Here is a 23777-nt window from a genome sequence, read left to right on the forward strand (position 1 = left end):
ACTATCTTCACTACAAACTCGAGCGTTTTGCCACCGATGGCGCCACTCATCACTCACATTGTAAACAAACATTAACATCGAGGTATTATTTATTTATTATACAATACTCTATAAAATAAATAATAATACATTTTTTCTATCTCTAATTCTACTGCTTTTCGATTGCTTGTATTATCTTTAAACTGAGCTGTAAGTGTAACTGTTAATATTGAATGTATAATTTAGGTTATATTAAAGACTGCGAAATATACTCGTAATTTATATTATGAAAACCGTTTCCTACAAGTATTTACTAAGGTGAATATATAATATTTTTGATTATATAGGAAACATGCCACGTTGTTTTGTGTAAATTAAGAAAAACCAAAAATGTTATTACGTAAAAAAGAATGTATTTTTGTGAAAAAATTTTATAATAATATACAGAATTGGTATCAATTACGACACACCTCTACAAATCTGTAAGTATATTAATAAATTATTGATATATGACGTTTATTGGAATGTAATGTACAGAGTAGTAATGTAATTTTTGTGTACAGGTCGGAATGGAAACCTACAATAGGATTGGAGATACATGCACAGATTGCAACAAAATCAAAATTATTTTCTGGAGCTTCTACAAACTTCCAGAGTCCGATTAATTCTTGCGTTTCACTTTTTGATTGCGCAATGCCAGGAACAATGCCGGTAAAGTATAATGAGTACAGGCAAAAAATATTTAATATAATGAACCATTAAAAGCAAATGTTTCTGAATTAAATTATAAACCGGGGCATACATTTTTGAAACCTAATAGAGTACCTTCTTGTTTCATCATTATTGTAGGTGTTAAATAAAAAGTGTGTAGAAGCTGGAGTATTAACTGCTTTGGCATTGTCATGTAAAGTAAACGATGTCTCAATGTTTGAAAGAAAACACTATTTCTATCCAGATTTACCTGTAAGTATCTATTATGGGTAGTAATGCACTTATCATAATCAAGAAATACTATTATCAAATATCGCATTGAACTAATCAAGACAATCGTTTTACACAGGCAGGATATCAAATTACGCAACACAAGAATCCCTTGGCTGTTAATGGAGAAATTGAATTTATGGTATTTAATCCAGGAGTACACAAGAAACCCTACATGAAATCATCTAAACTTAAACAAATACAATTAGAGCAAGATAGTGGAAGAAGTTTCCATTTTGAAGATATTGGAAAGTAATAATGATTTTGAGTACTAAAATAGAAACTTAATACATTTAATAATATGCGTGTAAAAATATGAATTATGCGTTGAATTTATAATAGGAATTTAATTGATCTTAATCGTGCTGGGATACCTTTGATAGAATTAGTGTTTGAACCAGATCTATCGGATGGAGAGGAAGCAGCAGCACTTGTAAAAGAACTCTGTTTAATTTTACAAATGCTAGAAACATGTTCGTGTAAAATGGAAGGTTAATTTATTTATAAAATATTGTCCCTTTGGAAACAATTACCCATTGTAAATAAATATTTGACATTATAGTATGCTTCTGAAATTTGCAGAGGGGTCATTACGAGTTGATGCAAATGTTTCTATAAGTAAACACAATGCGCCTTTAGGCACACGTACCGAATTAAAAAATATTGGAAGTACGCGTGCAGTCAATAATGCCATTGATTATGAAATACGGAGACAGATTTCAATTTTAGAAGCAGGAGGTAAAATTACCAATGAGACTCGCGCATGGGATCCAGCACATAAAAAAACAATTCTTATGCGTGAAAAAGAAGATAACCACGTAACGTATTTAATTTTTGGTAATTATTTTTCACATAAATAAAAATTAGGTACGTTACTTTTAAAAGTAATGAATAATTTTAGGATTATCGCTTTATGCCTGAACCAAATTTGCTTCCTTTACGTTTACACGTTAATGAAAGTATAGAAAATAAGTATAATTTAATTGATGTTTCGTCATTGAAAAAATATTTACCTGAACTACCAGGACAAATAAGAGAGAAAATGATGAAAGATTTATGCGTTACACCCAATTTAACGATAGCAATAATGGTAAATTCAAATTATAGTATGTACTTAAAGCATAAAGAAATTAGTATATATATTAATGATTTTAACTTTTATGTTGTAGGGTGATTTGGAATTATTGAATCTGTATTTTGACATATTGAAAGGAGGTAAAGATCGTAACCCTCAAACGGTAGCTCAGATTCTTATGAGCGAAGTTTTAGCTTTTCTAAAACGCCATAAATTGGAACTTAAATTTTGGTAAGATTGTTAAAACACAACAATAAACAGAAATATATGAAACTCTTTTATGAAATTCTAGTACAAACAATCGACACTACATCGAAGAGATAATCGATTTATTTCAGGCCAAGGTAATAAATTTTATAATAATAAGGAATTTATTAGACAAATGGCCCAGTGAACTCGAAAAAATGCCAACGCAGGTAAACGTAACTATTTGGAATGAAAGTATAACAACTGTTGTAAACAGTAGTGAATTTTTATTATGTTCCGTTGCTTATAGATTATTAGAGAAAACGATTGGTATTCCATATCGGATCAAAAAGAATTGGAAAAAATATGTTTAGAAACACTTGAAAAAAATCCTAAGCTTGTTAAAAAATACAAGGCTGGAAATACCAAAGTATATAAAAAAATTCTGCACGAAGTAGTCAAAATTACAAATGAGCGCGCAGACATGGCTGAAGCAACAAAAATTCTTACGAGACTACTGGGTTAACCGCAATATATTTGAACAATATTTCGAAATGAAATATATGGAACATTTTGAATAAGAAGTCTATTAATAATTGGATGCATCTATTTTTTTTTTTTTTTTTTTTTTTTTTAAGTATATTTACACATCTCCACATTTAAAATATCATATAAAACATGTAATCAATTTTTTCTAGCATTTACCTTTATAAATCGTAATTACAAATACAAAACCAAATGAGAAATAAATATTTATAGTTTAACAAACCGGAGACTAGAGTACTCTCAGTCTCCTCTGTAACTTCAAAATTTACTCTAAACCAGCACAAATTGTTATTTTTAACGGTGTTAATTACATTATAAAATATTTCACAAAAACATCAGACCATATTCAATGACTGTTTCATCTACATAATACCTGAGGGTGGGACATGTTCATTAAAGTAGTACAAAATATGATAACAGGAACAATCTTCATCGTGTCAACGATGTGCTGTTTAAGATTCATTTGTTTTGTATTATCTTATTCCACTCCATTAGGAAACAGTAAATGTAATTTTGTAAATATTGTAGTCAAGATGCAGCAATAGAAAAATGCACGGCAAAAGTTTACAAATAATCGTGATTACGATCGCTTAAAAATTAATTACAATGTTATGAACAATATACATTTTTAGACATTACACTTATAGGTATCGCGGGTGTTATATTTACATCGAAGATATATTTTTAAAAATCATTGTTAAGCATATCAATATTTGACAAAGATTGAACCGCTTATCACAAATTGTACGAAATCTTTTTTTTTTTATACAATAACGAGTATTGTATACTGTGATGCTAGTTTCATCTAAACATTTTTCAAATACAGTAAGCACATAGATATTGCTATTATATAATACAATGAAAGTATCTATATACTAAACAGTTACACAAAATCGTTATTCTGTAACAAACGTCGTTATGAAATAATTATTTCAACTTATCTTTTTACAATTCTTTACAACATCGTTAAAAAACATGTCACCTATACGTTGTCATTTGTTCCTTTCTTCGTTACCTATAAAACATTTAATTTTTATCAAAACTAAAACTTCATTACAAATATCGCTATCTAAAAAGTAAGAAACATTTGTTTTCCAATCCGATACACTAAATCAATTATTAAAAGTAATAACACAGTTTCCATTCCACAGTTGACACTAGTTATTAGAAACTATATATTAGCTTTAGCGCTTCGCAAGTATTAAACTGTTTTGATCGTTCGAATTATACTTTGTTTACAACGAATTGCAAAAGAATATTAAAATATACATTGTTTCGTATAAGAATTTTTACTTTACTGCAAAAACGGCAATGACGGAAGGATTATAAAGTGCAGTCTTCCAGGAAAGGCCACTTGAATAGCATGAAAGTCATCTTGATTCACTCTTAATTCACTCTTTTTTTATTGTTCTACGTAATCTTGTAATACGTTACGAATGCTTTAGCCTGCATTACAATTATGGAAACAAGTTTATACAATAAATTTGATATATATTTCTGATGTGTGTTTTTCATAAGTAAAAAATTTCTTCTTATTTACTTCTAAAATGCCACATTATCATTTTACCTATTACATATTTACAAAATGTCCTTACAAAGAGTCAACATTAATAACGTGATTTGTTTAAAAAAAAAAAAAAAGAAAGAAAATTGTCATAAAGAACATTTGTTTTTCTTTCATCAATTTGAATAAAGTACATTTTGCTTCATAAAGCGTCGGCTCTAAAATGAACCATGAAATTTATCTTCAACAGGAAGAGTTAAATGTGAGAAAGTAAAAATTCTAGGTCCTTTATGGTAAACTATTCACAATTGTAGGAATAGGAGCAATGTCTCTTTTCGCTCTTGGCACAGCCACGCGAGTAATTGGCATGATAATAAATTAAATTACTAGCATAAGAATAAATTCATCAATAATGTGATGATGTAATATACATTGCAAGAATACTAGCAATAATGATCATGATACTTTGTAGCTAAAACAATTCATTCAATGCAATTTTAATGCAACATAAGAAACGCTATACGGCCATCTTTTTATGACCGCCGGAGTTATTTGGATAATTTGCTGATTACTCTGATCAAGGCACCGTTTTCATCTTTTAGCCTCTGGTTTTCGCATTTTAATTGGTCCATCACCTAGAAAAAACAAATGTATAAACTACTTTATGTAATTTCTAAATACATTTCTTACAAAACAATTTACAAAGGCAATGCCATTATCAAATGGATCAAATAAATGCTCACAAAATCAAGGGAAAAAAAAACGTAAAATAAAAACGAAAGGAAACAAGCGAGTAGTGTTGCAACTAGAGCCTAAAATTAAAGCATTATAGTAACTAGGTGCACTAAAATCAAAGGAGCAACGCATATAATAATGTGTAACAGGCAGGTGTAATTTCAATGCTGTACAGGAATCTTATAAATAAAAGAAAAAAAAGATAATCAACTTAAAACATTCGAATATGTTCCACTAACTTTGTAAAACCTTGCTGTAAAACTTAAAATGCACTTACGTATCCAACAGTATGTTATATTCGTGTTTCGTATTTTATTAGGTGTATAAATACAATGTACAATTAAAAAAAAAAAAAAATACATGACAAGCAATCTCTAATGTAACCCCCGACATTTGTATTTCAGCTGTGATATACTTTCTGTTTTCTGTTTGAATATATGTTTCTACATATCATCCTCAGATCACGGTACATCCTTAGGTAGCACTTATACAATAAATTGATTATAATGGATGTCATTTATATAATGTATGAATATTTTTAATATAGCCTACAAAATATTTTGTTGCAAAACTAGTATCACACATGAAATCAAATATGAAAATTGTATGAATTGGACATTAAGAAATGAATGTCAGATAATGCATAGTGTAATAAAAAGAAAAACAATTTTATATTGAACATGCTTTTTTTTAGGAAAAGGGTACAAATCTATACTAATTTTTAAATATTTTTCTCAATACATTCTTCTAAACAGATTAGCACTATCATCCGAAACTTTAAAAATATATCAGAAATAGAAATTATCCAGTATTTTAATTGCCTAAACACTGAATACTCCCTGTATTGCTATAAATAACGAAACGTTAAGAAGACACTTTTCGTGAATCATATTAAGCAGTATTTTTGGAAAAATTAAAAATGTAAGATACATAAAAAAGAATCAATGAAAAGATACATTTATAATTTTGTAACTTTAATTAGTAGAGCGGTAGAAAAATGCAGATTTAACGAATCATAGCATAGTTTCCATTGAGATACATGTTTTATGCAAGCTTCTCCTCTTGTGTGATAAGCTGTTATAAATTCTTTAGATAAAACTGTTTTTTTAATGACCACTATGGACGCACAATACATTTTTGCGAAGCCGTATTGTAAGATAAGTCAGTGAGCGACATCGTTTCAAAGTTTTAATATTGCGATCAGAACGTAAAAATCGTAAGTAATCAATTAATTAATTAATATCGAACGTGGAGTACGATGTACACTGTTAACGCAGATGCTGTCATTATGTCCTTTACCTATTTAGTAGTATTGGTGAGTTTGGATACGACGCGGGTAAGTGCCCGATTTTCGGCTTTCAATCTCTCATTTTCAGCTTTGAGCTTTTGTAATTGCTGTAAACAGTGAAACGATTAGCCCAAGTTCGCTTGCCGTGTAAAAGCCCCACCAGACAACGCTATATAATATATGCATCGTTTGTTACGCTTATAATGTAATACCCGAGAATACCGTTCAAAAATATGGATAACGAAAACCACACGGAGTATAAAATCAAAAGGAAGTACAAAGTGCCAATTAAAACCATTATATTGCATAAACAGTAAGCGTGATTATTTAAGAAAGATACTAAAAAATAAAAGCACCAAGAAATGGCAAATAAAGAAGAAAGCAATGCGTTAAAGCTGCCTATATTTTCTTTTCTTCTTTGTCTTTTTTTCTTTTCGTTCAAATTAACCACTCCAGAAATGCTGGCACCTTCCTCTGTATTTAGCCGCAACAATCAAAACGTAATTTAAAAAAAAAAAAGAAAAAAAACTGTAACGTGCATTCTAACTAAGGAATATATAATTAAAAATTTGTATTAAATATAATAAATAGCAATTAAAAATAATGTACGTTAAATAATTACTTGCTTAAAGTACGACTTCTTAATTTAATTATATTTATATACACATACATGTATGTATGTACGTGTATGTGTATCTCTGTAAACTTTATTTTTCAGGGTAATTTAGAACATGACAATTGAAAATATGAAACGAAATCTTTCAATTCTTACCTTCAATTCTTCTTCCATTTCTGACAACTTCCTTTCCATCGCTCTCCTTTCCCTTTTCTCAGCTTCGGACAGAACCGTTTTATTTTGGGCACTTTGTGCTTTGTCCAATAAATTTCTGGCTTCCTTTAACTGTTCATCCGATCGCTTGAGTTTTTCTTTAAGCCTTTCGTTTTCCGCTTGAGATTCTTCGTACAACTTTTTATAATCTAATTCGCCGTTTTCAGATGTTGTTGATTTTACTCTAACTGACATGGAAGGTGCTTCTGACGATAGCGACGATACCGATCCTAGCCTGTTGGATCTTCCCGAACGATCATTTCCACTCTGTAAAAGAAAAATGAACAAAGACAAAGGTAAGTTAAATTATCTTGGTAGTATTCTGTAGCGCATAACAATACAAAAGGGAGAATATATCGTTCTATATACAATTTAAATCTGTTTTCTTACAATATATCCTTCAGAACTGGCTAAACTTTGCAGACTGGAACTTCTAGATCCAATCTGAATATCTGGTTTTGATTTTGTCTTGTTGAAACTTTCGGCTCTTTGCACTTGCGAATAATTGGTCGGATTAAAATTTAAGTAACTGTAACTCGTGGAGGGTGTCAAGCGTAGAGAGGCAATACTTGTTGGAAGAGTTATACTTCCATATCCTGACGAAGTTCCACCATACGTCGTGTACGGATTCTGATAATTCAAATTGCTCGTAGAGTTTGAATAAGGAGACTTTCTGAACGACTCGCTAGACTTTGCGGTTTTGTTTAAATAATTTGGTAATCCAACAGAGTTCGTTCCATTGATGCTCAACAGACCCGAATAGCTGTTCTGATTCAAAGGAAACAATCCACTAATGCTTCGTGATCGATTTCCGAAAATTGAACTTCCATTTGCCGATGCTTGTGCTCTTAATCCTGCAGCTGTTGTTGGTTTTCCTTGAGATCTTTTTCTATACGATGACATGTTGTTTACAAGATTGGTGGAATTATTTTGGAAACTTGATCGAAACAAACACGTTTTGTTTGGATTAGCACTATGTTTTTTTTTCTTTTACATATTAAGTTTCAATTCGAAATTATGTTACAATCGAACGTCGTATTACTTTGCTACGATGTGCACGGATTTGGACGATCTAGTTCTAATGACAGCAAGTATTTGACTGACGTAGACTGGGTGGTGGAACTTAAGACATCAGCCAGTTTACTCCAAAGCATTGGTTTGGTATGCTATTTATAGATCACATGCACAAACTTACACTAATATCAAGGTTGTGTGTTTTAGAATAAATATATTTAAAGCGTCACTTTTAAGACATTTTCTACATTTATGATAACATATTAAAGTATATTTTTTAAATATTTTATTTAATATGTTTGCTCACTTTTTGCTATATATTTAAACGTCCATAACACTATGATGCAAACAATAAATAAATACCTTCCAAGCTAGTCTAAATGTCAAAGAGTCGCATCGTTCCAAATGTCGATAGAATATTTTTAGCTACCGCCAGGCCACGTTCATGATCAATTTTTTTTCTTTTGTCGTTTGTTTCGTTTCTTCGAATCGGTCTTTAAATATCAATCGCATTTAAACATCGAGTTACTATTATTTACTTTATTTATTTAATAAATATCGTTTTCGCAAGTGTTTATGAAATCGATCTTTTACGAATCGCTTCAATTCAATTTTGAAATATTCTAAAAAAACTTATGACAAATAAATGATAAACAAAAGTCCACAAAAGTGTACGAAAGGTGTATATAATTTATGAAATGTATTTATACTTCGGTCAGGATATGTGTAGTAAGTTAAAAAAAGAAAAAAATCAATGAAATCATGTTTTCATATAGTGCTTTTATGTGTACATTTGGTTTTAATACATGATCTGATGGGATATAGGAGGATAAGAAATGGAAAACTATTTTTAACAAAGCATGCACGAATAGAGGTTAATCTTCCCAGAGACTAGCCCAAAAATAACACAAAGCTTCTGTGGTTCGCTAAATTGCGTTCATATTATAATAGTTACATATTATTCTTAGGACTTGTTCAAATTATTTTGGATAAATAAATAAACAAACATTTGGAGAATTATAAAGATGTACCGTTAAAGCGCGGATTATTTTTAAAATTATTATACAAGAAAAACATTGATTTTCAATATGTAATCACTAACTTTATTCTTTTTCGCGTAAGTTCAGTATTTGGAAAAATTAAAAGAATTATTTATAATTATTCGAGGTAATTAAGAAAATGAAATTACTTACTTCGTTATGGTTAATTTTGGTGTCGTCGCAATCACCACCGGCGGTTAAGTCTTGCTTTTCAGGGTCGATTTCCTGTAAAATATCCAGTTACCGTTATTCCAAGAAAATCATTTCTTAGACGTTATGATCCGATTTAATAAATCGGAAATAATAGGCCGTTACTAACGTCCATATCAACGTGGACAACGCCCGTGGATCTCCTCTTAGGCCTCCGCCTCCTTTGTATAACAGCCTGTGTAGCTTGTGCATTTCTGCTATCGTTCTCCTTATCTTGTTCTGGAATGGATCATCAGAAGCGAAACCGAAAGTTTTAATCGTAAATTACAGGTGAATAAAAGGTCCTAATAATACGGTGTGTCGTATACCTTTATCTTCGGGTTGTTTCAATGATCGTCTAAGTGGTAATGTTACGGTTGTCTCTGCGCTGCTTGTCGCAATAGTTTCAACCGGAGCTGACGACGGTCTAGGTACACTCGTGCCTGCGGAAGGTCTTCTCATATATGTTGTAGTAGTATCTGGGTTAGATAGCGGTGGGGTCTTGTTATTAGCATCTTCTAACTGAAACTAAGCAACGAAATATTCATTTAAAATTTGTTATTATAAAAATGACAGAAATGCCCTAGTTCTTCGACACTGAAATTCGGATACCCTCTTGGTATCTAAGAATGATTTTAACCACAAACCTTGCTTCCGTTATCTACCTTCAGCCTCCAAGAAGGCCGCCTCTCGGGTAAGTTAATTTCTTCAGAGGGTTTATTTGCAGTCACAGTAGTAGGAGTTGCTGTTGTTATTGTAGCTGTAATCGAGGCTGTATTGCTGGTAGTGGTTGTAGGCTGGGTTATTTAAAAAAAAAAAAATTATGAATAAATATTTATAAAGCCTTCGTTACCGTTATCGAAACGATTAGTATTTAACAACTATCGTCGATATAAAAATTAAAACATACATAATTATAGTTTGTATGCTGTGGTTACACTTTCGGTTAAAGTGAAAAGTTGTCGCGCGTAGAAGCTCACCTGCGTAGAAGATACCGTAGAAGGAATTTCATTATTTTGTTGCTTTTTTTTAACCAGTTGTTCTGCACTTTTTATTTCATCTAAAGTCACACCCTGAGTCGAGCGTCGCGTTTCTCTTACTCTCTTGGCGTGTGCTTTTCTTTGTGTTTCGCTTTCTTCGTCGCGAACTGGAGGGACGAAAGATCTGGGCAAAAATCATATACGTGACGTCAAATACAGAAAAGAACAGTAATCTGGTATAATGTATGTAAAAGTCTTTCGCAAAATATAACAAAATTTGAAAAAGCATTAAACATCATAAACACAATTCATAAGCAGTGTTTACAGATATCACATAAAACAACTATGCCGTCAATTTACAATAAAAAAAATAAAGAAAAAAAAAATGATTTTGTTACGTTTCGATTCACTCGCATTTATATATCATTACAGCCATCGTGTGATATTTAAAAGTAAAAAATACCGTTTAACCTTTGATAAATACATACACTTATAGATAAAATATATTTTGAAATATTTAAAACATGCTGAAAGAAAAACTTCATGTTTTTATGACATTAAAGGATAACTTGCTAATATGTACGTATTACTTTGTTATCCACATCAATTTCTTCCATTTGGAGGTATCATAGGTCCCGTATTAACACCAAGATGTCTGCTGGAGTAGGTTTATCGAAAATCTTTATTGCAAACGTGAAGTTGCGCAATTAATCGAGGAAAATCAAATTATATACTTCAGTAGCAGCGTTTTTGAATCAGGATTATTATTTTTACTAGCGAAAACAAGGCAGTGGTTATTGGGGAAAGTAACATTTGAGGACAGATGTATGCAACTGAAATAAATAATCACACTGCAAAGCAACTTTCCATGCCACTGCCAATTAACTTATATTGTGTGTATAGATATCGTAGAATATGCAAAATCACACGTTTCAAGAGAATCTTCCCAGGTCAAGCGTTAAGTACCCACTTGAAGAAAGTCTTGAAGATATTTCCTGGACTTAGCTTGCTCCCTCCTGGGGTAGTGGGAGTTCCAGGAACTGCTACCGAATTGTTTGCACTCGATAGAACTGTGGTTGTAGCTTCCACTGGTTGAACACTACCCAGCCACATTAACAACATCGCACGATGCAAATATGAGTATATAAGCTTCAATTTTAAAAGCATTCTAACATATGCTAAATTACGATTTTCAAGTTAATCGAACTCTAAAGAACCAGCATATGTATTTCCTTGCGCTATGCACGTTTTTGTATTATCTTTTCGACTGTATAATTTCTTATTGAAATTTGTATTAACGAGAAATTTCTGTGCCATATTTCATAACGGTAGAACGATACCGCAAATCAGGTCAGTAAATTATATATCTTGAAATTAAATCTGTTAAGAATAAATTCGTCTTTTCCCGTTCCTCTTTTAATATTTACCTGCGAACTTGATTGGCTGGAATAGGACTTGTTGTAGTTGTTGTTGTGGCAGTTGTAGTAGCTGTAGCTGTAGTAGTTGGCAGTGTACTTGACACTATTGTTTTAGATGTAGATGTTGGTGAAAGTGTATTGCTTCCCTGTGGCAGTCTTGACAGTTCCAAGTTTAATTTTGCTTCTTTTCTTCTAAAGTGAAAACAGCGTAGTCGTTACATCATACAGAAATATCAAGAAATGTTTTGTTTTAGTCATTCGAATTTCGTAAAATCAATCGATCCCGATGTTACAAGGTTTTAAAAACAAATTGTGTGAGATCGACATTCGATGTTTCGATGTACACAGAAAGTTGTGATTTCGTTTAAGCCAAGCAAAAGCAAGGAACGAGGAAGGCTTACTCGATAAACTGATGATCACAAGTATAAATGGTTCATACACACGAAAAACATGATACGATATTTAGTAAAATTTTAGTACGTAGCTTATTTTTCGAGACGAGCAAAATTCTTATTTAAATTTTACGTTTAGTTCATATTATTATTCGAATCAAATTTTGCCCGTTTCTGTCTCTTTTACGATACTTATGTAAAGTTACTAGTATAATGATTCACATTGAAAGCATTAATATATATCACGTATGAAACGTGCGCACCTGTGAGTTTCGCGTAGAGATGCAGAGCGAGTCGTAGTATTGGTGTGAGTAGGAGTAGCTGCGTTGCAGCAATGGAGAGTAGGGCAGGAAAGCGCCTTGATGCGAGCTCGTAATGCCAAGTACTGCTCATAGAACCTGCATAACATGCACCATGCCATGCATACCTACACTAATTTTCTATATGCATGAAAGCTTGAACGTCTACTACGCTAAATTTTTCACGTGAACGCGTAATTATTTGAATGGGAAAATTATCGTCACGATGGAACAGTAATTCCAGTGTAAACACAGTAGAAAAGTTAACGAAATTCGTACGTTGTAATGAATACAACTGCAAGATTTTAATACTACAAACATTATGCGTTAGGGTATGTTTTCACTCACTTCTCGTCCGTTTCGAAACTATGCGTTCTAGTCAACACCACGTCAGGTTCTGTATTCAGTTTGTTTGACATGGTCGGTGATTTGATATTTTTATCCTTTTCTTCAAGCCCTAAGCACGCATAAAGAAATACGAGTCAACGTCGAACCTGTGCACATCCTTAAACGGTATACAAGTACATCGTGCGAATAACTTACTCGTAGATAGAGAATTCGTTGCTTCCGTATTTTGAATCCTATTTCTAAAAGAGCCTGACCGCCGCCAAGATGGTACGACTCCTTCTTCGTTACTATCAGTCTGTTGTTTTGGAGGCATTACCGGAGCCTGAAAAAAATTCACGAAATTGTAAGAATCTATTCCACGGTAAAATGTAACAGCAAGTATATACAAAAATATTACCTGATTAGGAACTTTACTAACATCTGTAGGAGATGATGAATTAAGCGGTGTTGTTTCTTCTCTATTCGCTCTATTTTTCTTTTCTGTAAAGTTAAAATGAAATTAATTTATTTTGCAACAATCACGGCTCTCAGCTTCTTTCTATAAAAGAAGGAAATCAATTGATAGCGTATCCATTTGTTTAATGGAAAATGTTTTTTTTTTAGTAACCAAACTTTCAAAATAGTACTTTTATTCTAATATGAGAAAGAATGCAAAAAAAAAAAAGAGAGACAAATGTATCTTATAATACATGCAATGAAGTTTAATTTTAATAATATAAAAGTCTTACAGATAAAACTCACCATCATCTGTAAGACATGGAGAGTGGTTTGATTCGTTAGACTTATCAGATTGATTGGAGTAAGTGGAAGAATGTGATTCTGAGCTAGTCTCAGATTCACCTTCACCATCACTCTCTTCCATATCTGTTTCACGTGTCGCTTCTGTCCATGCAGCATTGTTACAAGAAATACAAATTACTGTTAAAGTAAGTAAAATAGTCTTGCGAAACTGAACAGTGGGTAATATATTTTTCATAAGAAAACACTCCTATCTAAATTAATATTTCTCAATCATTTTTTCAATATACACTTAGGTATACTTGAAAACACTTTCAGAAATAAAACGTATTTAAAATAAGTACGATAACAATAAACATATATGAAACAAACAAACAAAAAAATGACTGAGAAATACTATGCATATCTTTACTCTCTTTTCATCCACAGAGTGTTCTAGCAGTATTACTTAAGAATAAAAGGGTCTTCTCACTATAGCACTTCAAAAAACGCATTTGTGACTTTGCATGGAGCACTTTACAAAACAGACTATAAACTACTCCTCTACCAGGCGATTAATTGGATGAAACCTTTTCAAGTGTGTAATATATTTGTTGTACAGTAATACTTATGGAACATTCTGTACACACAGGTAAGCTTAGAAATTCATCGTCATCCAGTATTAATATTAAATAATTCATCAAAATATTTAAATGTGAACATGCAAATTAGCAAACACGTTAATAAATAACGTAAATTAAGAACATACCAACATCGCTATTCGTTCCCGTACTAGAATCTTCTTTATCGGACTGAATCTCTAATTCAACCTTTTTAACTTTATTCGGAGTTTCTTCTTCAAAGGTTTCCACAGATTCTTGCATAGCTAAAGTGTTTTCGTTACTCGTCGATACGCTGCAATATAATAATCGATGCAATAAACAAAATATGTCCCTTTCAAAAAGTCATTAATCTTTTACTCCTACAAACCGTTTCTTTGGTATAGTTGATTGCTTTTTGTTAATAATTTGCGGATGATCTTTCATTAAGTCTTGTTGCTTTTCTTTCAGTTCCTTCAACGCCGGTAATATCTCCGTGTCGGCAATATCAAATGCAGTTTGATCCTATCGATATAAAATTGTGAGAGGCAATTTTTTTTTGTTTAATGTATAAAACAATTATAATCTTACAGCATAGTTCTTAATGTCCATATTACAAAAATTTTCCACTAAAAGTTCGCAAGCTTGCAATTGTCCCCAATGCGCTGCGGCGTGTAAAGGTGTCCAACCGTCGAAATCCTGAGCATTAACATCGCATCTAGCCTGTAGTAAGATGCTGAAATATTCAAATCTGCGATGTAGTAAGTAGTAGACAAAAGTTTTGCTTGGTTCAGGTACTTAAATATATCTTTTTAATTCGAAATAATAAAGATTAAACAATCTTACTTCATAACTTTAATGTAGCCTTTAGCTGCTGCAACGTGTAATGCAGTAGCTCCTGATTTGGGATGAATCGAATCTTTACCTGGTGCTCCTGACCGCCATGACCTAGCATGACTTAACATTGACCTCTCTTCTTCACTTCTAGCTTGATCACAGTCTATGCCTGTGGAAAATAATTTTTAATAGCGAAATGTACTCTTTATTCTATGGTACCTAATATTGTTGTAACACACTGTTTTACAAAAAATGATTATAAATACAAACCTGCATTATCTATATGTTGTTGTAGCATATTTTCCATTTCATTATTTTCTGCAATATCAAGAGCCAATTCGCCATCATTGTTAACTGCTGCCAAATTACATCCTTTTTCTATTAAATATCTATAAAATGTATTGTTTCATTTAAAAGAAATAATCATTAAATGTGTAGAGCAACAGAATAAAAATATTACTAACTTAGCAATAGATATAAACCCGCAAGATGCAGTTGCATGTAGCGGTGTCCATCCTTCATTGTCACCACAATTTATATCAGCACCCTTCTCTACTAAAAATTCGACCATATCCAAATCATCATTGATGCATGCCTGCAATAAAATGTCACAACTTGTTTTACCTATATAACATAATTATATAAAAGATTATATACTTTATGTATTAATATTCAGGTATCAACCAAAATGAACATTATGATTTATGATGAAAATATATGTTAACGATACATTCATAAATGCTATTAAGAGATAAATTATATTTATTCTTTATTACATAGCTTAAATGCTTTTAAATGCTTGTAATAATAATAGAATATAAATAATTTCCATATGAACAGCTGTGTTTATTGCAAATAGTAGGTCATTTACTTGTATCATTTTTGTATAGAAATATCAATTTATACAAATAATATTTAAAGGAATATATGTCTTATCTAAACTAAGACAGACCATTACATATAATAACATTTTAAGACAGAGGACACATAGAATACAGATACCACAGCCTCTGACTTCTAACAGAGAACTATAAATAGCATTTGATGCCTGATGTATTTTCACATTCTATTTTCGCAAATCCATGAAATGCCTAAACTTCCTTTTCACTTAAATAACAGTAACACATGTAATACATTCTATGTAAAACACTTTATTCTTACATTTTTGAAATAAATTATTTTCTTCACCCATACATTGTATGTATTTTTTAAGCAATTTAGACTATTTTAAAATTACATAACTATGAAGGTATGCATTTATTGAACACTATAAGCAAATCTTTTTTAACTCTTTATCAATATAAGTAATAATTTACAATTTCCATAAATATTTATTTTTCATAAAATGTATCGGTCTAAGAATGTTACATATTATATTTCATTTGTTGCCTGTGATTTATGAATAAAGTAAGCATAATTATTTAAGTACAGTTAAACATGTTAAACTAACTCTTTCTATTAGTCTTTGCAGGAGCTCAAATATTTTTATACTTTGAGCTACTACCAAAACAGACATCTTTTGCAGGGCTATTTTTAGCCTTATCCTAACTTCAACCTATTTTAGTAGTCTCAATAGTTTAAGTATTATGCCAAAACTTACGTCATTTTTAAGAAAGCAGTTCATTCCAAACTGTAAATTGTATGCTGCAGATGTTTATACTAATTAAAAATAACGCTGGACTTGTAAAATATTTTCATTACAAGAGTTTCATTTACAGGAATTTGTACTAAACCAAATACGGATTCACATAAACATCAAATATAATATTTACTACTGTTTTTATTTATATAAACAATCTCTAGAGGAAGATAGTTTTCTCAGGAATTATCAGAGGAAGTAATTGCATTGCTTGACTTATGAGAGACAATGGAATCTATGGTTGATACATCGCAGTCATTAAATCTTATTTACCAACAGCTAGGTTTAATCAGTTCAAACTATTTAAAACATCTATTTGTTATACAGTGTTAAGGTAATAATTGCAGATCAGAAGAAATCATTTTTCAACGATATTTAGTTGCAGTGTAAAGAAATAAATGTAGTTATATTGAAACATATGTAATTACAATGAAACATATATAGCAAAACATAGAATTAAATAGATTTACAGATACACAGTTGTTTCCATTTATCTTTTTATACATATTCTTCATAGATAAACGTTGTTAAATGTTAAATAAAGTTTTCTTTTCTTGAATATTGGTTCTGGTAACTAATACACATCAGAAATGAGTCAAATTCATATCTATATACCGATCACAAATAACTGATAAAAGAGAAAGAACTTTTTATCTGGTGTATGCTTGATAAAAATGATAGAAAGCAAAAAAGATCAGTTCTAGAAAGAATTACAAGTTTTGGTCAGCCTTGGTAAGGTCCGAAAATGATCTTTCTATCTCTTTGCAATACATTTGACGTATGTGAAGACATTTAGAATTACCTACATACCGGAGGTCTGATATCAAAGACAAATACAACAATTCTCATTGAGGATAAATGAAGGTATAGACTTTGGAGGTAAACACCCAGAGTTAGATTATTGGAAATTAAAACCAAACTTATGTAAATATGCTTATTGTAAATGTAAAATTAAAATATAAATACTGTAAATTATGTATTTAAGAAACGATTCAATTAATATAATGTTTTATATACATTCTTAATGAATATACTGTACAAAAAAGAACACTGTATTGTATATATATACACATGTACTCATTATATACATATACATATATATATATATATATATTCATAGTGTCTGTAGTCCTAGAGGTATACAAAATCTTAATCCCTTTCTGTTTCTCATATTAGCAGAATGGCTTAACATGATAAATGATCTTGACATTTACGATATTCCTTCGTTTGTTTAACGAGAGGAACTCGCGGTCGAATTCGTAATAGATCGAAAGATCCGGCGCTAAAGAGAACAGCGAACCAGCCACCACCGTAAGCCGGCTCGCCGTCCGAGGATTACATTTTACCGATCGTACTTAAATTAGACAGCTGAAGTATATACAATGTAGTAGCCATCTTGCGATAAGAATTTACGATCGAGAGGGAAAAACACAGGGGGAGAAAGCAAGACCGAGGAAACTTGGGTCGCGATTTGTTGTGATGCGGACGAGAAGGGAGTAGACGGAGTAGACGGGCAGGGATATCGGTGTACATAAACAAAACATCGAAAGAAAGGGGGAGTGGACGGATTCGTACCTGGTGTAACGCCGTGAGACCGTCAACGTTTCCGGTGTTGATATCCGCCCCCTTTTGAAGTAAACGCACGACCTCCTCCTTGTCGCCCGCCGCGCACGCCGCCAGGAACACGCAATCCGCTGAAAACTTGATTTTACGCGCGACTTGACGCGGCTGAGCCGGTTCGCGATTCGTCTCGGACTGTTCCCATCGTTTCAGCTGTTCAGCCCTTTTAAACAGGGCCGAGCTCGAACGGCTCTCGACAGACATCGCCCGAAAACACGCACGACTACACCCGAGAACCTTATAACCACTTCGCACCGTTTCTTCTTCTCTTTCTCCTCTCCTCCTTTCTCGCTCGCACTCTTCTCCGCGTTTTTAGATCCACAACTTCGCCGAGGCCACTTCACTTTTCAGTTCACTTTGCGTGATTCGACACGCTCAAACGGCCGTTTACCGCTCCTTACCTCCATATACGACTCCGTTCGCGGGCCCGTCTTTAGCTCGTCGAAAATTTTCTTTCCCGTTAAATAATTCGTTCGTCCTGACGGACTTACGGAGGGAGCGGTCGGTCGTCTTCGCCAGACTCGGTTACAGGGCGGCTAGATTCGCGTGCTCTTTGCTATTCTTGGCCGTCCCATACACCCGTGCGAGTTGTGTCGAAACCAACGAAACAACCTGTAGTGGAGCCAACGTAACGCGACCGTCTGTCCCTAGCGATCTCGTTCGATTTTCGTACGGTACGGAACTTTTTCTCGATATTCCACAAATCGCGTATCGAAAATTTTTTAATTTTTAGTAAAGGGACATGGTTGGCCTGGGAAAAGCCTAAAGCGTCATTGATTTAAAAAAAGAAAAGAAAAGAACACTCCGTGTTCCCGAAAAAGAACCCCGACCAATCAGAGCGCGAAGAACAGTGAATTATTGCCTAAATGAAAACGCTCCTTATCAGTTACTAGACGTAGTTACTAAGCGTACGTGAAAATGCGCCCTAATGTTGACCAATGAGGACGCTTTTAGGAATCCCAAGATGGGCGCCATCACCGTAAACAATTCTACCGAACTATCGTGGCGCTGCGACATGGCAAAATAACGAGTTTTAATCGTACGCATCTATACACGTCACATGTATAGCGTATTGTTTCTTGCCATAATTTCCGATGTTTATACCGAATGTTTTTCAAAATAAAATTATGATAAAAGTACAAAAACACTCGTAAACCGAACGAGAGTAACGAAAAATACACACGCGAAATTTCGATTTCTACGTATAGTTCGGTTGTGTATATTTCAAATCGGGGTACGTAATACGAAAGTAAATTATCCTTATCATTCTACTAATTTGCAGATCGCAAGATGTTGAATATTGAATATTGTTAAAATTTTCAGATGACGAAGTTAATGGAATGGCTCCTGTTCGCAACTTTATTTTTCAGCGTATGGGTAGCTGCAATTACAGGAAACATTAATTCGTCGATTATCGCAGAATGGCAGCTAGTTGTCTTTTTCTTTCCGCTCATCGCTTTATTTTTATTTGGCTTGTACGCGGTTACTACTATCTTATATAGGGTTTTCACATTTAACAATTGCGAGAGCGCAGCTATTGAACTACAACAAGTAGGTTTAACAATGGATGTAACGTACTTTATTTAAACAACTTGCAATTACTTTATCGCAATTTATTTTTCCAGCAAATAGAAGAAGCTAAGAAAGACCTTCAAAGTAAAGGTGTGGCTTTGAAAGGCAAATCTGCTTAAACATTCTTACGTTATACAAATAAAGCTACGTATTAATACATATAAATATGCTACCTCTTTAAATTTGTACATATTTCAAAAGATTTATTTTATCATGAAAATTGTAAAATATTTAAAACAAAAAAAATTAAAAGATTGTATAATGAAAATATTTACTATGTTCATTTGTCTCCTTTCCCTTTTTGTGTTTTTTAAATGAAAAACAATGAAAGTCAAAGGTAGCTACCGCTTATTTTTACATGTAAATTTTAAAGCATTTATTTATTCTACTACAAATAAAATTTGACGAGAGTAACGAAGAATATAATTTTGCACTATAATATTTTTATCTGTAGCATTTTATCATTTTTTTGGTATCTGATACACAAAGGAAGCTAACTCAAAAAATATTTGTGTAACATAAAATTCATGTACGTTAACTCTTTGTAACAGTGGAAACCCTGAGACAGTTTCCAGATATTATTACATTAATAACACCAGACTCGACTTTACAAAGAATTATTAAAAATGTGTACTTCAACTATATGGATGTGCGAATATGATTGTAAATTACATATGTATGTATCACAAAATAAAAACGCCAATAAAATTGAGATTGTACAGTAAATATACCAAAAACAGGGAAACTAATATATTCGTTTGTGCCTAGACTCATACTATTTTTATTTATTAAATATTCAATCTTTTAATATTATTTGTTTTACATTATGTATCATATTTCTAATAAAATTTTAATATAGTTACTATTATTTTAAAAATTCAAACGATTTCTAGTAAGTTACATAATAATATGTTAAAGCTATAATATATTGAATGTATTTTCATAATATTAATAATCTCATTGCCTCCACTTTTATAGAAAGTTAATTACAAATTTTCTTTATAGATTCATATTTCAGATAAGTTACCTGGAATTTATCGGTTTAAGATATTTTATAGTATGATTATCTCTTAACAACTAGTCATAAATTATTCGAGCCTTTTTTCAGATGAAAAAAATGGTTTGATATTGAGGTTAAAACAAATTTAAAACGATACATATGGGAATATTACTTAAATTTTCATTTTTCTTTCAATTAAGTATTTCTTACATTTTGTTAGTTTGTGACAAATGAAATGATTTGTAATGTTTTATTAATGAATAACTATCTTCACTTTTGTTTAAAAAATACAAGACTTTTTTTATACATACATACATAGGCGCAAGTTATATGCAAGTACACACATATATACATATGCAATCATACATATACGGATGCACTTACATAATTTTTATATTAGAAAGCCTATCAAATGTACAAAGTATACTTGTCATGTACATACATGTTATTTGAAAACACATATCTTCATACGCGTGTACAAACTTACACGCACATGTAATTGTATAATAATTTCAATATATAAATACAACAAAGTATTTATATTTTTGTATATTAAATCATTAAACAAGCAGGCTTTCTTACATAAAAATGTAATTACACTGCTCCATATATTCAAAGAACAAAAATTTTTGTTAAAGAGCAATTTTTAGACTGCAAGGATGGATTATAACACTAATGCAAGATATTGAATTTCAATCTCAAAATACATGAAACAGATAAAGTACATATTTTGAAATGAAACGAGCTCAAACTGTAAACAATTTAATATGTCGAACTATCGGATGTAAAGTTCCAGTAAATTTATACGATTTGCAAAGCACGCCAATGTTTAACTAGAGAATTAATAAAATAGTATAAATATGTGTGCATACTTATGTACAAAGTAAAGGTAACCAGTTGAAAGTAATGCAGCGCCTGTGTAATTACCCACCCTATATCAGTCCTTTAACTCCGTATTATGAAATCAATGAAGCGTGTCGCTTCAGTCATCGAGATTTTGTGATAGCAGAAAATTAGCAGCAAGATTTTCATTTTTTTCACATGCAAAATATGCTTGTATAACTAAATGCTCTGGAAACCCTAATGCCTTCAGCCTGTCAATAGCTTCTTTATCTTGTGGTGATATCTGAACTATACCAAACCCTAAATTTGATCCAGCCCCAGCTCCGGCTCCCGCTCCAGCTCCGGCTCCCGCTCCAGTTCCTGTACCCAATCCTGTACCAGGTCCTCCAGTTAAACCAACGGGCGCAGCTGCGGCTGGAACAGTCGGCGCAGTTACAGGTGTGGCTCTCGTACCTGTGCCTCCAGTTGTTTCCACTATTCGGAAATAAAACATATAAAACGTTTACACGTATGAACAAACGGATAAAAACAGTATTTTCGTTTTAACAAATAAGTAAAACGCACCAGGTTCATTGAGCATGCGCACAAATGCCTCTTGATTTTGCGAAATTAGTTGCAACAATGCAGGATTGGTTTGACCAATTTGTTGGAGTACAGCATTCAATAATTGTGGATTTTGTTGAATGACTTGACGCATTTGTTGAAATTGAGGTTGCATCCTCAAAAATGCTAGCGGATGTTGCCCTTGATCTTGAAGTTGTTCTTGCGCCTCGGGTGGATCTTCTGGCGGATCTTCGAAAAGCTGAGCCGGTATACCCGTTAAAAGGTATTCAACAGCTCTATCAGGATTGTTGAAACTTGCTCTCAGTGCTTGTTCAACTTGATCACGCTCATACCTGACATAAACCATATCAATGAAACATGAATCAAAGATAATGGTAAGTAAATAATTAAAACATTCTTTTATTAAATATATATTTACCCCATATCCATAATGTTGTTTACCATAGTATTATAATCTTCACCCATTAGCAAGGCACTTTCAGCTTGACCGCCAACTGATTCAGGAGTAGTACTTGCTTCGGATTGTTCTTGTACATTACTAACAGGATTCTGTGGAGCCTGAACGGTAGGATTTGTACTAGGTGGTGGCACTGAGCTACGACAAAAGGCAAACACCAAGAATAATTTAACATAATGTAATTAAAATAAACTTATTACTAATATTCATTATTTCTTCAAAAATACACTTAAAGTAGTCTTAAAAAGGACAAAATTATTATAAGATATTCGCAATATTTATACGATTGAAATATTTTCAATTAGTACCTGGTCGTACTACTTTCTTCTTTATTTTCCCCGTCTGCATGATCTTCGGTTGCTGCAGAACTGCTACCGCTTTTAAGCTTTGTTACCATAACAACTATGAACTTCTTTTCATCTATATTATATTCCGTCAGAGGTTGATCATCTTTTAATATCTTTCCTGTAACACCAAGACAATTTAGATAGCTACAAATTACAAGTCATTGTCATATGAAAACAATGACACGTATAAGAGAGTAAAATGAAATCCGATACGACGTAATTTCGTACGATAGGTCTTTCTAAACGTCAATTATGAAAATAAACTTACACGGAGCTAATCGAATTGCAAGTTTATGAAACAATGTAATAAACGAAGCGAAAATGAGGTTATGTAAGACACATCGCTTACCAGCGTATATCAATTTCTGGTGATCAGCGGGAAAACCTTTCTGGGTTTCGATCTTTTGTTTCAGATCTCTTACCTACAAAAATATATCGTTAGAGTATATATTACACCTCACAAAAGCCACAAAATTTCGCATTCGTTACGATCGCCTACCGTTTTCGACGGATCAATTTCTACAGTAAACGTTTGTTGTTGTAAGTTTTTCAAAGTTATAATCATGTTGAAAGATAACAAAATTGACAGCACGTTGTCAGTCGACAAAAGAAACCGTGGAAAGTCTGTTGTAACAAAGCTAGAGAGACGTTTTGTTATAGATCTTTTCGGCGATGAGTCGGCACTGCTTTGAGCAGCTCACAAGTGCCTAACTCGTGGTAGTATGCAACTGAAAACATATGATGACATAAAGCTGTGTTTTCAATGGCGAACAGTTGAC

At 32.4% G+C, this 23777-nt stretch overlaps 3 protein-coding genes across 10 annotated transcripts; 1 reads left to right on the forward strand and 2 right to left on the reverse strand.

The window, feature by feature from the left end:
• The first annotated feature begins 25 nt into the window (after positions 1–25).
• On the forward strand, positions 26–3273 carry LOC128894739 (glutamyl-tRNA(Gln) amidotransferase subunit B, mitochondrial). 2 transcript variants are annotated; one of them, XM_054156698.1, is made up of 11 exons: positions 26–82; positions 226–461; positions 543–690; positions 829–942; positions 1040–1212; positions 1303–1451; positions 1543–1778; positions 1862–2050; positions 2130–2266; positions 2328–2451; positions 2532–3273. In XM_054156698.1, the coding sequence occupies exons 2-11, from the start codon at positions 370–372 to the stop codon at positions 2745–2747; spliced, it is 1578 nt and encodes a 525-aa protein (XP_054012673.1). In that variant the 5' UTR covers positions 26–82; positions 226–369; the 3' UTR covers positions 2748–3273. The 2 variants fall into 2 exon arrangements, with proteins under 2 accessions (XP_054012673.1, XP_054012674.1); XM_054156699.1 differs by having other exon boundaries at positions 51–189; positions 327–461.
• Positions 3274–4397: 1124 nt separating this feature from the next.
• LOC128894738 (protein phosphatase 1 regulatory subunit 12A) lies at positions 4398–18787 on the reverse strand. 7 transcript variants are annotated; one of them, XM_054156693.1, is made up of 22 exons: positions 18171–18787; positions 15421–15551; positions 15227–15345; positions 14966–15125; positions 14711–14855; positions 14511–14644; positions 14290–14435; positions 13545–13685; positions 13201–13283; positions 12999–13125; positions 12804–12912; positions 12420–12554; positions 11774–11956; positions 11317–11445; positions 10347–10530; positions 10032–10163; positions 9696–9894; positions 9497–9606; positions 9331–9402; positions 7067–7390; positions 6306–6401; positions 4398–4906 (listed from the first exon to the last, which is right to left on the reverse strand). In XM_054156693.1, exons 1-21 carry the CDS (start codon positions 18417–18419, stop codon positions 6306–6308), a joined length of 3108 nt encoding a protein of 1035 aa, XP_054012668.1. In that variant the 5' UTR covers positions 18420–18787; the 3' UTR covers positions 4398–4906. The 7 variants fall into 7 exon arrangements, with proteins under 7 accessions (XP_054012668.1, XP_054012666.1, XP_054012672.1 ...); XM_054156691.1 differs by having other exon boundaries at positions 10014–10163; positions 18171–18786; XM_054156697.1 differs by lacking the exon at positions 10032–10163.
• Positions 18788–20146: 1359 nt separating this feature from the next.
• Positions 20147–23716, reverse strand: LOC128894744 (UV excision repair protein RAD23 homolog A-like). The gene is made up of 6 exons (XM_054156705.1): positions 23498–23716; positions 23348–23420; positions 22960–23116; positions 22613–22789; positions 22195–22526; positions 20147–22104 (listed from the first exon to the last, which is right to left on the reverse strand). Exons 1-6 carry the CDS (start codon positions 23561–23563, stop codon positions 21770–21772), a joined length of 1140 nt encoding a protein of 379 aa, XP_054012680.1. The 5' UTR covers positions 23564–23716; the 3' UTR covers positions 20147–21769.
• Between the last annotated feature and the right edge of the window lie 61 nt (positions 23717–23777).

This window comes from Hylaeus anthracinus, unplaced genomic scaffold (assembly GCF_026225885.1).
Source record: "Hylaeus anthracinus isolate JK02 unplaced genomic scaffold, UHH_iyHylAnth1.0_haploid 4, whole genome shotgun sequence".
In the NCBI taxonomy this organism is placed as follows: Eukaryota; Metazoa; Arthropoda; class Insecta; order Hymenoptera; family Colletidae; genus Hylaeus; species Hylaeus anthracinus.

Bases quoted from the DNA above. Each gene is read 5' to 3' on its own strand.
- LOC128894739 (XM_054156698.1), top strand. From the start codon at position 370: ATGTTATTACGTAAAAAAGAATGTATTTTTGTGAAAAAATTTTATAAT. The intron at 1,213-1,302 runs GTAATAATGATT...AATTTATAATAG, and splicing joins CATTTTGAAGATATTGGAAA to GAATTTAATTGATCTTAATC. The intron at 2,051-2,129 runs GTAAATTCAAAT...TTTATGTTGTAG, and splicing joins ATTTAACGATAGCAATAATG to GGTGATTTGGAATTATTGAA.
- LOC128894738 (XM_054156691.1), bottom strand. From the start codon at position 18,419: ATGTCTGTCGAGAGCCGTTCGAGCTCGGCCCTGTTTAAAAGGGCTGAA. The intron at 14,856-14,965 runs GTAAGATTGTTT...TGAATATTTCAG, and splicing joins GGCTACATTAAAGTTATGAA to CATCTTACTACAGGCTAGAT. The intron at 10,164-10,346 runs GTGAGCTTCTAC...TAAATAACCCAG, and splicing joins CTACGGTATCTTCTACGCAG to CCTACAACCACTACCAGCAA.
- LOC128894744 (XM_054156705.1), bottom strand. From the start codon at position 23,563: ATGATTATAACTTTGAAAAACTTACAACAACAAACGTTTACTGTAGAA. The intron at 23,117-23,347 runs GTAAGCGATGTG...TTGGTGTTACAG, and splicing joins CCAGAAATTGATATACGCTG to GAAAGATATTAAAAGATGAT. The intron at 22,790-22,959 runs GTACTAATTGAA...CTTTTGTCGTAG, and splicing joins GAAGAAAGTAGTACGACCAG to CTCAGTGCCACCACCTAGTA.